The sequence below is a fragment of the Saccostrea cucullata genome, unplaced genomic scaffold, assembly GCF_032062105.1.
Source record: "Saccostrea cucullata isolate Sc308-1 unplaced genomic scaffold, CSIRO_AGI_Scuc_v1 ctg483, whole genome shotgun sequence".
Taxonomy (NCBI): domain Eukaryota; kingdom Metazoa; phylum Mollusca; class Bivalvia; order Ostreida; family Ostreidae; genus Saccostrea; species Saccostrea cuccullata.
In genome coordinates, this window is record NW_026929240.1 from 104,314 (window position 1) to 119,607 (window position 15,294).

Below are 15,294 nucleotides of genomic sequence, written 5' to 3' on the forward strand. Positions count from 1 at the left end.
TGAAAATAAATCAAGAACAGCCATGCCTATGGATATCTATATAAAGCAATGATACTGCACAAAAAGGTGCCGAGCAGCAGTGACAAAGAAACTCCAAATTGTCCTGAAAACAAATAAAAAGAATTTAGTCATAAGTTTGATCATTTTTCTTATTAAAAAAAAAAGTTAATTATCAGATTTTTTTTCATTGATGTTACATTGTACCCCGAATGATAAAATTAAATAATCCTCAAGATATTATTCTTCTTGGGAAAACCATCATTACATATCATAATTATGACATCATGATGACATCATCATAATGTCATCGTATGAATAATCACCTGCTCCTGCTTCTGCGCATTCCTCAGCATTGGTACAGCTAGCATACGTGGCCGACTCGTCGCTTCCATCGTCACAATCAGACGAACAATCGCACTGGAAAGTCTTATCGATGCACGTGATTCCTCCGGATTGGCACGTGAACCACCCGGTCGGACATAGCTAAATGGGTAAAAAAATCTTCATTCTAAAAATTCAAATCCTAATGAAATTACAAAATTTATCTAAATTCCCGATCATTGATACAGTGATTGAATCAAATTATCAAATTAAAAGAAAAAAATCATTTCCAATCTTAGAATTCTTCATCTCATCGATCAATCTAAAATGATTGATTGATTGATTTTACCTGTTGATACTGTCCGGCGGCTACAGTAGGGCAGGCTGCAGTGTTACAGTCACTAAAGTCAGCCGTTCCCCCGGGGCAGTCTAATCCGCCATTAGCCGGGGCTGGATTGTCACAGCGTCGTGTTCGAGACTTTTGCCCGCCGGCACAAGTTTTGGAGCAGGAGCCCCAATTAGCCCATGCTCCCCACGCTCCATCGACTTAAAAAAAGAGAACAAATTACACTGCATTCTTTTTAAAAATCCATTAATTTTTACATTATGTATACTTGTTTTCCCATTTCCTACCTCTATGAAAAGTTTGTAGTTAATGTTTTAATCTTTTCAACTTCACGTCTACTAACTTACACAACCACTTAAGCTCTACTTACTTATGCAGACCTGAGTATTGCAGTCTCTAGAACTGGCATCTGATCCAGGACATGTAGCGCCGCCATATTGGGGAGCTGGGCTTGTACAAGATCGGGATCGTGATTGGGTTCCACCACCACACGTGACTGAGCATGTGCCATACGAGCCCCAGCTTCCCCAATTTCCGTCAACTTTGGACACAAAACATTTAAATTATTACTTCAGTATTGCTTTATGAAATGTATATCAACTGATACACATTGATTCTGTATACAGTAGATATACTAATAGTAACTTTTTGCGCATGGGTTTATTTTATGCTTTGAATGTAGTAGCGCATTTTCCGCGGAAATTTGTTACATCGTACTTAATACAAAAAATGTTAACGTTATTCCGCAGATTTATGAACTCATGGAGAAAGTACGTTTACTGTATTTTGTTTATGATATATTTTTTTTTCCTTTCTCTCGAAACGCAATGGTTCGAAAAAAATGATCTTATACTACTTTACCCAGTTACTTACTTGGGCAGTGTTGAGTATTGCAGGATTGTGATGAGGTACTACTTCCGGGGCAGTTGGCGCCATTATATTGAGGGGCAGGGTTTGTGCACGTGCGTGATCTCACTTGTGTTCCTCCGCCACAGGTTACCGTGCACGTTCCCCATGTACCCCAGCTTGCCCATTTACCATCAACTATTAAACGTTTAAATTCAAATGTAGCAATAATCTAAAATAATCAATGTTAGCAGCAGCATTATGACGAAATCCAGCTTTGATTATCAATTGTACAAAATTCATTACATTGATGTAGAGCTAAAATATATCTTCTTTCAGAGTTTTGCTCAATAGACTTGAATATAAAAATGGATAAACTTTAAATTAATAAATGGTTTCGAAATACTTTAAAATAAATTAATGCGCTTCATAATCTTATTTTATGCTCTAACTATTTTGACGAAGATCAAAATGTCTTCACTTACTTGGACAGTTATGGGTGTTGCACGTACGGGTTCCAGACGAGAAGTTTGGACAGTATGCTCCGCCATACTGTGGCGTAGGATTGGTACAGCTGCGTGATCTGGATTGTATTCCTCCGCCACACGTCACGGTACACGATGCCCATGATTGCCAAGATGCCCATCCTCCATCAACTGATATATAGATTTTTTTTTTGGTTAAGAATTATTCAATTAAATTTCATTCATCTGATAGCTTTATGTTTTCTTTCATTTATTTTCTGATTAAGAAAAGTTTGCTACAAGAAGGTCAATTTAGTTTGCGACATTCAGAGAATAGGGCTTACTTGGGCAGTGATGTGTATTGCACGAAGCAGACGACACGGAACTTCCGGCGCAGTTCGCTCCATTATATTGAGGGGCGGGGTTGGTGCACGTGCGCGACCTCTGCTTTGTTCCTCCACCACAAGTCAAAGAACAGGAACCATAACTACCCCAGCTGGCCCAACCACCATTGACTAAATATAAATACAAAAATTATATCAATTCAGAAGAATTCGAATGAAAATACAAGTAAAACTGAGTTAAATTTAATAAACACATGATGGAAATACAACAATATTTTTTTCTCCAAAATACTTTTCGATATTTCTTGCTTGAAAAGATTTCCGAATAACTATTGAGAAATTCTCAAAGACAAAATATAATTTTTTCATAGGTTATTGGCTTTTAGATTTTCTAGAGTTTGATAAAATAGATGCGTTTTAATGTGTCTTTGCAGAGCCTTGCAGAAGGAAAATGTCGGATGATAATCAGTATTTTTTTTGTTAGTCGTAACACGTTCAACAAGCGTCCTGGGAAGGGGGGGGGGTAATATTTATAAATTAAAACTACAAATGCTTGTTATTTAAGCATAATTAAAATTAAAATTGAGGTTTCGGAAAGGACACTCAAAAACTCAGCACCATTTCTAAATTGATTTTGCAAAACCTCATGTCCAAGTTTATTTGAAATGATTAAATACAAGACCCTCAAACTTAACAATCATACAGATATAGATTATGGGACCTACCCACTTCCTCCATCATATGCAGCATACAGGATTAATATACGCCCTGATTTAAAACAATTGAGGCAGTAACTGTATATCTAATGCGTATGCTATATTTATTTTTCACTAAAGTTGTGAATGATCCCTAAAATCGTCTTACTCGGACAATGATGGGTGTTACAGCTTTGCGTCGCGGATGCAGAATTCGGACAGTTCTTCCCTGAGTAAGCAGGTCTGGGATTGGTACATGTGCGCGTTTTCCTTTGTGTTCCTCCGCCACAAGTCACAGTGCAGCTACCCCAAGACGTCCAACTTGCCCAGCCACCATCGACTTAAAAATGGAAGTATTTTGTTCATAAATATTCTTAGTTTGATCAATTCAAAAGATTGAAAAATCGAGTTTTGTTTTATCTTAAAGTATACTTTCGTTTTTCCGCAAAAAATTTTGCCCGAAATGAAAATTCCTTAAAATAAAAGAAATACTGTAAACCAACTTTAATTCGCGACGACTTTATTTCGCGATTTAGCAGCAATAAACTAGTTCGCGACAATTAATTTATGTGATCAAGCTTCTTTGGATCTGTTGTTAATAGACACAGAGACTTTCAGTACCGGTTCAATGCGAGAAATATTCGCGATGACGAGACTCTTGCGAACTTTGCGGAAAATTATCGCACGCGAATAAAAGTTGGTTTACAGTTTTCAACAAAATACGTCCATTATTAAAGAGTTCACTTACTCGGGCAGTTGTGGGTGTTACAGCTCTGTGAACCTGTTGAAGCAGACGTTCCTCCCGAGCAGTAAGATCCGCCGTAGTTAGGGGCGGGATTGGAGCACGTGCGTGACCTTGACCTTGATCCGCCTCCACAAGTTCGTGAACAACTTCCCCATCCACTCCAAGAAGCCCAGTTTCCATTTACTATTGACCGGAAAATATATTATTACATGAACTCCAAGGGACTCTCTTAACTTTTTAAATTCTAAGAAAGGTGTTCAAGTTCTTTGTAGGTATCGCCAAGTGTAACAATATTTGAGAAACAGAGAAAATTGAGAAAATGACCAGACTTGAACAGGTTTCAAATGTTGGTCCAATCTGATTGAAATCAGATCTTTGTTACGTTCCGAAATTCTGATGGCCACTATTCAAAGATCAGATCAGAATTTCGGATGGTAACAAAGATCTGATTTTAATCAGATTGAATGTTGGTCCGTCCTCAAATGAAGTTAGGGAACATCTGAACACCCTACATGTGTAAATACATCGCTTTCCCTTTAATAACCTCGAGACTAATGATTCCAAACCAGACTTGACTTTCCAAGATGAAAAAAAGTCCCATGGTAGGTGATGGCACAGGACCAAGAAAATTTTTAATTCATTTTTTTTTTTTTGGTAATTGTTGCAAATACAGTCCTGATTTTTTTTTTTTTTTTTACAAATTACACTTGAATGTCGTAGGCAAGATTTAAATTCAATATTCATTATTATAGTTATGTATGTATTAGGTGCTATTTTAGTTTGCCGACTTTTGACACGATTAGAAAGGTGGTTACTGTTTATTTATTTATTTAGGAGATCTAGAATAAAACTTAACAAAATTTTTCACAATGTGTAAGCATTTGTAAGATTATAACATATAATAAAACCTTTGCTGAAAGTTTTATGCTGTCAAAAGAAGTCTTTTTTTTTCTTTGATTGATTTTTGGTCTGGCTAAACCGATTAAGAAAAAAAACAATAAACACTTCTATGTTACTTACTTGGACAGCTGTGGGTGTTACAAGACGCTGATGACGTGGCGGATCCAGGACAATTATCTCCTCCCCATTGAGGGGGCGGGTTGTTACATGACCTTGACTTTGTCTTAGTTCCACCTCCACATGTCCTTGAACAAGAGCCGTAGGACCCAAATCCTGACCATCCTCCATTTATAGGGGGAGCTGTGGAAATAATTTTGAACAATATTATTTCAGGTATGTGATACATATTAAAATTTTAACCATATATTGGGGTTTTTTTTGCAAGTTTGTCATATGCACTATGCAGATGTACCTATACACGCATACCACTTCGAACTGACAGTGACGTAGCTTTGAAAGTACTGTTAACAAAGTTAAATGGTGTATTTTTGCAATGGATTACATATTATAACTGTCTACAGGTGTTTTTCCAGTACGACTCAAGAGTTGAAAATTTTGGGAAATCACACTAAACTAGTTATTCCTTGACAGAGTAAATAAAATATTTTACTCACTGTTTTTCTTGCACATGAACGCCAATGTTCCGCTACATTTACCATCATTCCATCGCCCACTGTTACCGTACATCATATTACAATCTTCGTCTCCAGAGTTGTTTGGCTCGCCTGTTAAAATATGTATTTTTTTAAATTTGCGTTAGAAGTGGTCCACCATGTAATTCTATTCTGCTGACTTTTTTGGCGTGTTCTTAATAATAATTGTGTAATTAACGCGGTATATAATTTTACGTTTGGATTTGTTTGATTGTCAAAGTGACTTTATTTCATATATGAGGTTTTCAACAGTTCATTTTACGCAGTTACAGTAAATTACAGTAAGACTGACAAGGATTATGGACAAAGAAATTGAAATGACCTCGTATTTATTCGTCCAGAAAAAGAAAAAAAAATGGAAAAAACGAAAATCTCTGTAAGTAATTTCAGCTGTTACTAATTCATTGGGATTCTCTATATTATACACTTATCCACTGGTTGTGAGTGGGATAGCTCTTTTATCAAACCCGCGACACAGAACTATTCCCCGAGGGCTTGCCCGAGAGCTATCCCACTCACAACCAGTGGATAAGCGTTTTATTATACTGATGTATAATATAATTTCTGAGGTTTGAATTTTTTTAGAGTAAGATAATTTTGCAAGAATAATCTGAAACCTGATGACGTCACAATGCTACTGAAGTCATTATGACATCATCAGTTTAAAGATTTATCACTGGAAATCAAAATTGGTGGCAACAATTGCATGAAAATTTTCCGAGGGTGGATAGCAAAAACTACAGTCAAACTTATTTTAAGAGGCCACCTTTGGGAAGTCTGTAAACTGGCCGCTTAAGACAGGTGGCCTCTTATTCCAGTTTGCCCTCGAAAAGCACATTTGGTCAATAAATAAACAACATTATGCACTACAGTTAAATTAATTAATCATAATTAAACAGTTAAATTTCACAAAAGCTTTTTATGTGTATATATAATAATTCAGGCTCATTCAAAAAGAATATTAAAGAATTCGAAATGTTTTTAAAAGGTTTTGTGCATGTTTCTGTTCCTACATATTAGTTAAACATCTTGCATTCATAAGTGTGCTTTTGTTACATTGAATTATTAAATAAATTCTTTTAATTTTTATTTGAAGAAATACATACAGTGCCTATTATCCTTTTTTATGAAGAAAAGAAAAATACACAAAAATACAGTTAAATGGTAAATAAAATAAAGCTTAGAAATTTAAGTAAAAATATGTCAATAATAATTTCACTTACAAAAAGTCAGCAGTGTAACACCCCCCCCCCCAACTTTAAATGGTAATTAACTTACTTGCTGAAGTTTATAAAGTCTGATTAATTTTATTGTTTATAAAGCTGTCAGAATTTCTATTTAAGGGGGGGCCTATTTCCAAAAAGTCTTTGTGTGATATTTTCAAAACTTTGACATTTCTTTCATGGCCACTTGCTCTTAATTTTTAATTTCTTTATACTTATTTTTACATGCAAAAACTGTGAAATTAAAAAAAAAGATTAAGAAATTAGTTCTCGCTAAAAGAATCAAAAATGTCAAATCACATTCAAAATCAACAAGTATTTGAATTATTTGACTTGTATCTTTAAAATGAAGGTAAAATCATTGCAATTCAATGAAAAAAATAATCAAAGTAAGTATTACCCCATTTTTCTTGTCGTACTTTTTACAATTCCGACATGCATTAAATCTTAAAAAGTCTTTGTGTGAAAATGTTGTAATTCATATTTTTTGAAAGAAATGAATTATCTTTTTTTCTAATAAAGTATACCTTTATGATTGAATTTTACTCTTGTGTCATAAATATTGACCTTTCTGCACTAAGACAAAGGTAAGTAAGCACTGGAAAACATCTGCATATAAAATTATTTTGTGGAAAACAAGTATTTTGTTTTGATTAGTAACAATTTACACTGATCTAATCTTTTCTTTTTTGATTCCAATAACCACCCCTACCCCCGCTCTACCCCGACAACAACCAATACCTTTAAGAATTAACCTAGGAATGACTTTATACAATTTAAATCTAAATGTACTAATCAATAAGCAAATATAGGTACAAGTACATTTCTTAATTTTTTTCTAAGTTTTATCGAGAAAAAACAATTAATGGAATAATTTAAGCCGCTTTCTTTGTTGTCTTGATTTATACACCTTTAGCACATATATCAGCATATTTTGTCTAAAATTGCTATGATTTACCAACCAAAGGAAGAGATTTCTAATATCAGCAAACTCCATTAATAAAATAAAACTGCTATTAATGATGTATAAATTTTCTTTTTGTAAACTGTGAACATTATTGATTAACAATGTTAAGCCTATATCACAGTTCAAAAGTCAACAGGTAAAAACAAACGTCGCTATTGTGACGTCACATAACGCTGCTTTGACGGAGAACGACATAGGTCCCCCCTTAACATACACACAGTTGACCAGAGAGATGTATTTACGCAGTTGAAAATCATTCCATAACACAGGTGTCAAGTGCAGTAGAGCGTGTTTAATCCCTATCGATCCTCTCTTGATTGTGAAATTCACGAGAAAATCATGGCATATGAAGCACTTTGTTTTTACAAGAGTAGCAATTAGGACTTCTACATGGAATCAAATTTAAAAGGTGTGAATTTCGTTAACTAGAGGAAAGTATCAATTGTAATTAAATTCTTTTAATTTTTCAATCGGCGATCTTGAAAAATAATTACATATTGATCTAACAGAACAAATATTTTTTTTTCATAACACAAACAGAGTTCAACGTATCTAAAACCAATTTGTTTAATTGCATTAATAGGTTAAATTGACGAGGATATAATTACCCAAACCAACACTTTTAAAAGAGGTGATAGAATCGCAACAAGTGCCGAAATGGCCGCCTATTACAGTGTCAATAACACTGTTGGGAGAGGATTTGAGTGGCCGCTGGCCGCGTTACACAGGTGGCCGTTTATTCCAGTTAAAACATATAGGAGAACTGAAAGTGGCCTCTGACCGCGAGTGGCCGTTGATTTCGGGTGGCCGCTAAGACAAGTTTGACTGTATACCCTGGGGTATAGCTTTGCTATGCGTGGAGTATAAAGGATGGTTATTTTACCTTCTGAACTTTATATAGGAAACATTTTAACAGAAGTATAATAACATCGTCTACTCGTATTCAATGTTACGGCTTTATATTTAGCCAAAGAATAAAATTTTACATCACCATGACATTATTTGTACCTGAATTCCAGTTGGTGTAGCCCCACGAGAAGGTACCCCCAGTCCACGCCCACGACCCCTCCTTTGGTCCATCGAAGCCTCCCATCCAAATATGGTTACCTCTTGCTAATCCTATCAGAATAAAGATAGCAAGATCAATGTCTAGTTTCTTGAGAAAGTAACAAGTTCTAAGATACATTAACCATATACTAGTAACTTACTAATATTGTCATTGATAAAAATGATCGAAAATGCAGTAATATAATCACTGCATATGATTAATTAAATATAATTTTATACGACATTTATGCAGGAATTATTTCTGATCATTTTTCTGACGTTCTTACCATATAATTTTCGGAACCATAAACATAGGTAAAAAAAATATACATATTTACATGAATTTTTTTCAAGGTAAGAAACCAAACGCTATTTCATGTAAAGATGTTCAACTTTTTGTATACGTCTAGTATTGTGTTTACGAGGGTTGTCCCGTAAAATCGTGGACAAGTTGTCTAGTGTACAAAATAAACATCACTGCGTTCTGAAATTTTCACTATCACTTAGTACATATCCTGGATATTTACCAGGTTAGCTGAGTTGGCCTGGCAAGTCTTCAGAGCGTTTGACCACGTGACCTTAGAGGTGAACAGTTTGTAACATTTACCGTTCCTGAAACTCCACGTGGAATCGCAGGCTCTTAGGGCAGCTGTAGGTAAAAAAAAATATCTTACATATTTACATGTAAAATAATACGCTATTTTGTTGAATGGCAAGGTAAGAAAACAAACGCTATTTCATGTAAAGATGTTCAACTTAAGTTTTTATATACGTCTAGTTGTAGTGTTACCGTAAATTGTATACTTCGATGGTCTACTACACTTAGGTCATGTGATATTAAGGAATTCAAAAAAAACTCGAAAAAGTACTTATTATTTTTAATATACTGCAGTATATAAATTATCACCCCCTAACCATATGAGGTAATCCTCAAAATGTGGCTGGACCTTGTTAAACACAAACAAACTGATAGTTAAACTGAGATAACGAAAATAGTAAATAAGCTCAAAAATACATTGAACACAATACAAATGCATGCGGAACGGGAACACTGAACTCTTAAAGCATCATATTTTTGTTAAGGTGCCATGGGGGAGTAAGCATCCCCTCAGCCCTGTCAAATCCGCCTAGCTCTTGTCATATTCGTGAAAATGCCCGATCGAATTAAAAAAAAAATTTCAAGACAATTCAGCGTGTAAATATGCATGAGAAATATCAACCAGTTCTTACTTGTTTGTTCACAGATGTACGCCATGCTCCGACTACATGGGTAATCGTTCCACCTCCCACCGGATAAAAGACTGGCACAATCCTCCCCACCGGCATTGTTTGGCTCCCCTGTTTTTAGTTGTAGATGAAGAAAAAAAATTTAAACTGAAGTATAGAACTGTAATATTATACATGTGTATGAGGAAACGTTATGCATTCGTGGCTACATATTTTCACACCTTAACAAAAACCAACGTTAATAACCCCCCCCCCCTCCTCCACGAAAAGTAACTTTTATTTTCTAGAAAGAACTCTAGACTTGTTTTTTCGTTTGTTTGTTTAACGCAACTCTCTTTTCAGTCCCCCCCCCTCCACCAGACCCTTCACTAGTTGTAAACATTACATATACATGTACATCCATCAGTGTAGACCCATTGATTTGTTTATTTAAATACTTACCACCATTCCATTTGGTGTACCCCCAGGACTGGAGACTGCCGTACCAGAGCCATTGTCCCTCCGTGGACGAATCGGAACCACTGATCCAGAACTCATGTCCTCTAGCAAGGTCTACAAACGAACGCAGTATATAATTAATTTTCATGTATTCAGAATCTCGGAATAAATATTTGAATCACACACACCCGTATATACAAGCACATGTAGCATCGGTACCAACAATACTTTTACTATTAAAAATGCTAATTAATTAAGGGCGATTGTCCCTTCTTGTTTGAAGTCATATAAAGGAAATGTCGCAGTGTATGAAAAAAAATGGTATTAAAAGGAGTTCAATCTTACCCCCGCCCCCATCCGAGCAAACCCCACGAAATAGGATTTTCGAGTTTGATACCCCCCCCTCCCGGTTTTTTTAACTGATGAGCTATTGTTCATTAAAATATATCTTACTGTGAGCAAAGTTCTGCTCGCCATCAGAGCCGATATCCACCAAGCTGCTGCTCACCGTCTGACAAGCTTTAAGGGCATCCATCCAGGGTCTCTTGGTGGTGTAAAGTCGGTAACAATTCTCGCCATATTTAGTCCAACCCGAGGTACACGTAATTGCAGAAACTCGGTGCTCTAAATTGTTTTTAAAAAAAGTTATTATGAATTTCAATAAATACGGATTTCACCCCTTTTGGTTTGTTAAATGTGGGGATACGTCAAGGAAAAAGTAATAAAAAAAATAATCCTTTAAATAATTTTTTATTAGATTGAAAATATTTTTGAAATTTATTAAATTTTCCCATTATTTTCAAAATATGTTTTTTTTTTTCATGCGGAAAATTAAAAATACTTACCTTGCACTACGAGTGCTACTATTACCAATGCAAAAAGCATGACCCTGTAGAATACCTTCCAACAAAATAAGAAAAATATTTTTATAACACAGTAATCTCCATTCTACCTCAAACTTTATAATTTTTCTCTTCTATTTTATTTTTTTTTCTTCACTCATAATAGATTTTCTATCCCTTTTTTAAAAACTCTAAACCTACTTTTAAATGGATTTTAGCAACAAATTTTCTCATTATTTTTACTGTTTTGTCCTCATATTATCACATTAACATTATTTTATTTATTTATTCATTTTTGAAAAAAAAGTCAAAAATTAAAAACATCTCTACCGATTTAGTCTTCAGAAGCCCAATAGCTGCAAAGGCAACAGCGCTGCAGCCAGTCTCTGGACTTTGCCTTCAAATAAAATTTCACAAATGAATTTCAAAATTAAAATTAAATTAATGAAATTTGGAAGCAAATCATTATTTTAAAAAGTCGGATTTTAAAAAAAGCAACATTCAGAATGCCAATTCTTGTAAAGCTGAATAATTCAGTTTTAATCAAATTTCAAATTTTCTAAATTTAGGGTTGAGCTATGGAAATCGTCGAAGAAAGAGGAATTCATACATATTTCTTCAAGTTTATATTCCAAATTCTCAAAAAATATAGGGGTTGTTGGGGTCGTGTATATGTTACTCTCTCTCTGCTATATAATCATCGATATCATAGTACTTAGCACAGTACTTAGACTCAATCGCATCATCTTGGGCCTTTCCGTCAGAGGTCGGAAAAACTTTCCCGCATGGCAGTCGCGATTGTCACAGGATCAAGACCAATTCTCCGCAAATAGTAGATCATCAGAATTTCAACAATATTAACAAAAACTATTGACCTAAAATTGCTCGTCCATTTATAAAAGAATGCCATATTTCCAAATTTGATTTTTAGTCCAAAGTTCTAAAGCACATTCCTTAGTTCTTATCCACAGTGCAGTCGCCCACGTGCGCAGTGATTAGAGCGTCTGCTCCAGAGTTGCGAAGTAAGGAGTTGATCCTTACGTCGCGGGTTCGAATCCCACTGTTGGACGTGGAGACCGGTACTTCGGATGAGACCATATGTAATAAACCGAGGTCCCATGTCGCAGTAGGTGCTGGCACAAAAAAAGATCCCTCACTGCTCAATGGCCCTAAGTGCCGAGTATAGGACAAAATCTGCAGCTCTCCACCGGCAAGTGATGGCGTCTCCATATACGTGAAAAATTCTTGAAAGGGACGTTAAACAACGTATAATCAATCAATCCACAGCACAATGTTCATTAAACTTGACGCATACAGTTCTATAATCCACATTTAAAGAAAATGTCCTTTGTTTCATTCTTCATAATCTTTGAGCCGTCGGTTGGATTTCCTGTGATGTTATTCTCCAAGTGGTTAAACATACATTTTTTTTCACGAATGCTTTTAGCATTTTTCCGTTATTAAATTTTCGTAATATTTAAGTGCATCATAGAGCAGATAAATGTTACGTTTATGAAACATTTTCAGCAAAAAAAATTTAAACTACCATATTGAAAGTTGTTTCACAAATCGTCAGAGTATCCACATTATTTCAACTCATCAAGGACACCCCCCCCCCGAAAAAAAATGAAAAAAATGTCAATATAAATTCAAACAAGGCAAATCCTTTAAGAAATGAGTAAACAGTTTTTAAATAATGTATGTATAAATTAGAAATTAAATTTCCATCCAATGACGACATTTATTGGAATATTTGAGGTAAAAAGAATCGTTCTAATAGCTCCTTTTAAGATCGATAGTGCATAGAAATCAGTCGGAAAGCGCCAAAGAAATCGGGAAGTGATCAAGTAAACTGCAGCTAATATAATTTGCTCCAATTTGAACCCACTTTGTTCATGAAAATAAATCACTGAAAATTCATTAAAATCAAAAAAAAAAAAAAAAAAAATCGCCATACCCTTAGATCCACTCTGGACACTAGCACTTTCTTGTATTTTTTAAGACATTGGGTCACTAGTACCAACGTTTTATAGCATGTACTTTGATTGACCTGCTGACGTCATTCTTCTTGGACTAATTAATGCAATAATCTTCAATGCCAAAAATGTTTCAGTTGTTGCCAAAATTTGTGCTCGAGAAAATTTAAGAAAAATTCCAAAACATAAAAAATCTGGGATTGAATAATGTTTAAGATAGTAGGACTTTTGGGAGCATTTGATGTTCTAAGGTAATGCAGTTTTAAAAAAAATACGGAGTTTGCGATAAATTGAATCTTAATGCTTTTTTTTTAATTGAGACAGAAGATTTGACTATTAAAAACATTTAATCGCATGCCCCCCCCCCCTTGAGAGAAATAGAGAGAGAGAAAGTGAGAAAGAGAGAGAGAAGGGGGATTTAAAGATATTTTGACCTTATCGGGTGCTTAAAGATTTTAGATTTTCTTTAAATCAAATGAAAAGATAAACCCTAATCCACTTTAGAACATTACTTGAATTTTCTAGATTTATACATATAGTTAATAACTGTACATGAACAATGATTAGGCGTCGGATGCATGCATGTTAAGGGGGGCGGGGGGGCTAAACCAACAAAAAAAGCAAAGTCCCAATTTTCAATGCCTATATATGTATTTTGTCTATCTTTACCAAAATAAGGGGGGCTAAGCCCCCGGTTAAGATGCCTATGCCATGTACATTAATTTTAACCAATGGTTACTATACATGAAGGTTCTCTATTTGCCCATTGTGAAATGTCGGATACCCACGGGTGATCTGGGTATCCGACAATGCTATCTGCCTGTTTTCGATTCAATCTCTACAAACTTTAAGATTCACTGTCCCTAATTAGAGGAAGGGGTTTAAAATTCATTTTACTTACTAACATGTTCATTCTCCATCAGAACGGTAACTTTCAAGAAAGATTTTTTTTTAAAAAGCGAGATTCGCAATTCATTATGAACTATGTCAAGAACTTACTAATTAGAACGGTGAAATACTCAGTTCAGTTCTACGACCAAATTTAATTTAAGCGCAATGGCATAGAATAAATATTAATTTGTTTTTTTGACCTTTATTACAAACATACAAATACTAATTTTAAATACATGTAGTGCTCTTGTACCCTGTGGGTTAAAATTTGTGTATATATTCGTAATCTTTTTATCGGATAAGATTTAAGAAGCTTTTCAATTTATAATTCTTATGTATCATGCAGAGTTGACACATGGTACTTTAGTTTTGAAGTTTGGCAGACCTAGATGAAAGAGAATACAAACCCTATTAACGTACAAATATATATACATCTAGTTTTCTTTTATAAGTTGTTGGATCTTTTATTTTTAGGTCACCTGAGTAAACTCAGGTGACCGATTGCTATCCGTTTTCGTCCGTCGTCGTGCGTCGTCCGTCGTGCGCCGTGCGTTAACATTTGAACATTTTCAGCTTCTTCTCTGCAACCAATCAACCAATTTCAACCAAATTTGGCACAAAGCATTAATGGGTAAAGGGGAGCAAAAATTGTGAATTTCATGGTCACTGCCCCCCTGGTGCCTGAGGGGTGGGTCCAAAACCACTAAAATTAATAAAATCTTTAAAAATCTTCTTTTTTACTCCTGGACATCAAACAGTCAAACTGTTGACATGATTGTAATCAGCATTGATTCCTCTACCAAAATTATGAAATTCATAGCCCCTGGGTCAGGGGTTCTAGTGCTAGGGCGGGGCTAAATAGATTATATAGTGAAAATGCATAAATTCTTTAAAAATCTTATTCTCTGCTCCTGGGCATTAAATAAACTATCCAATTACATAGTTATGTTGAATAAGGCTGCCTCTACCTAAATTGTGAAATTCATGGCCCCTGGGTCAGGGGTTCTAGTGCTAGGGCGGGGCTAAATAGATTATATAGTGAAAATGCATAAATTCTTTAAAAATCTTATTCTCTGCTCCTGGGCATTAAATAGACTATCCATTATATTGAATAAGGCTGCCTCTACCTAAATTGTGAAATTCATGGCCCCTGGGTCAGGGGTTCCAATGCTTGGGTGGGGCTCTATTGATTATATATTACTGAAATTGCATAAATTCTTTGAAAATCTTCTTCTCTGATCCTGGGCATGAAATAAACTAACCAAGTACATAGTTATGTTGAATAAGGCTGCCTCTTCCAAAATTGTGAATTTCATGGCCCCAGGTTCTGGTGTTAGGGTGGGGCTAAATAGATTATATAGTGAAATTG

At 35.1% G+C, this 15,294-nt stretch overlaps 1 protein-coding gene across 1 annotated transcript; it reads right to left on the reverse strand.

The window, feature by feature from the left end:
- On the reverse strand, positions 1-10,766 carry LOC134280194 (coadhesin-like). The gene is given in 16 exon segments (XM_062762611.1): positions 1-103; positions 324-483; positions 671-867; positions 1,038-1,208; positions 1,541-1,711; positions 1,999-2,169; positions 2,322-2,492; positions 3,186-3,356; positions 3,765-3,944; positions 4,782-4,961; positions 5,276-5,386; positions 8,513-8,624; positions 9,010-9,200; positions 9,782-9,889; positions 10,220-10,330; positions 10,670-10,766. Coding segments are annotated over 16 exon segments (2,364 nt in total). The 5' UTR covers positions 10,752-10,766; the 3' UTR covers positions 1-26.
- Between the last annotated feature and the right edge of the window lie 4,528 nt (positions 10,767-15,294).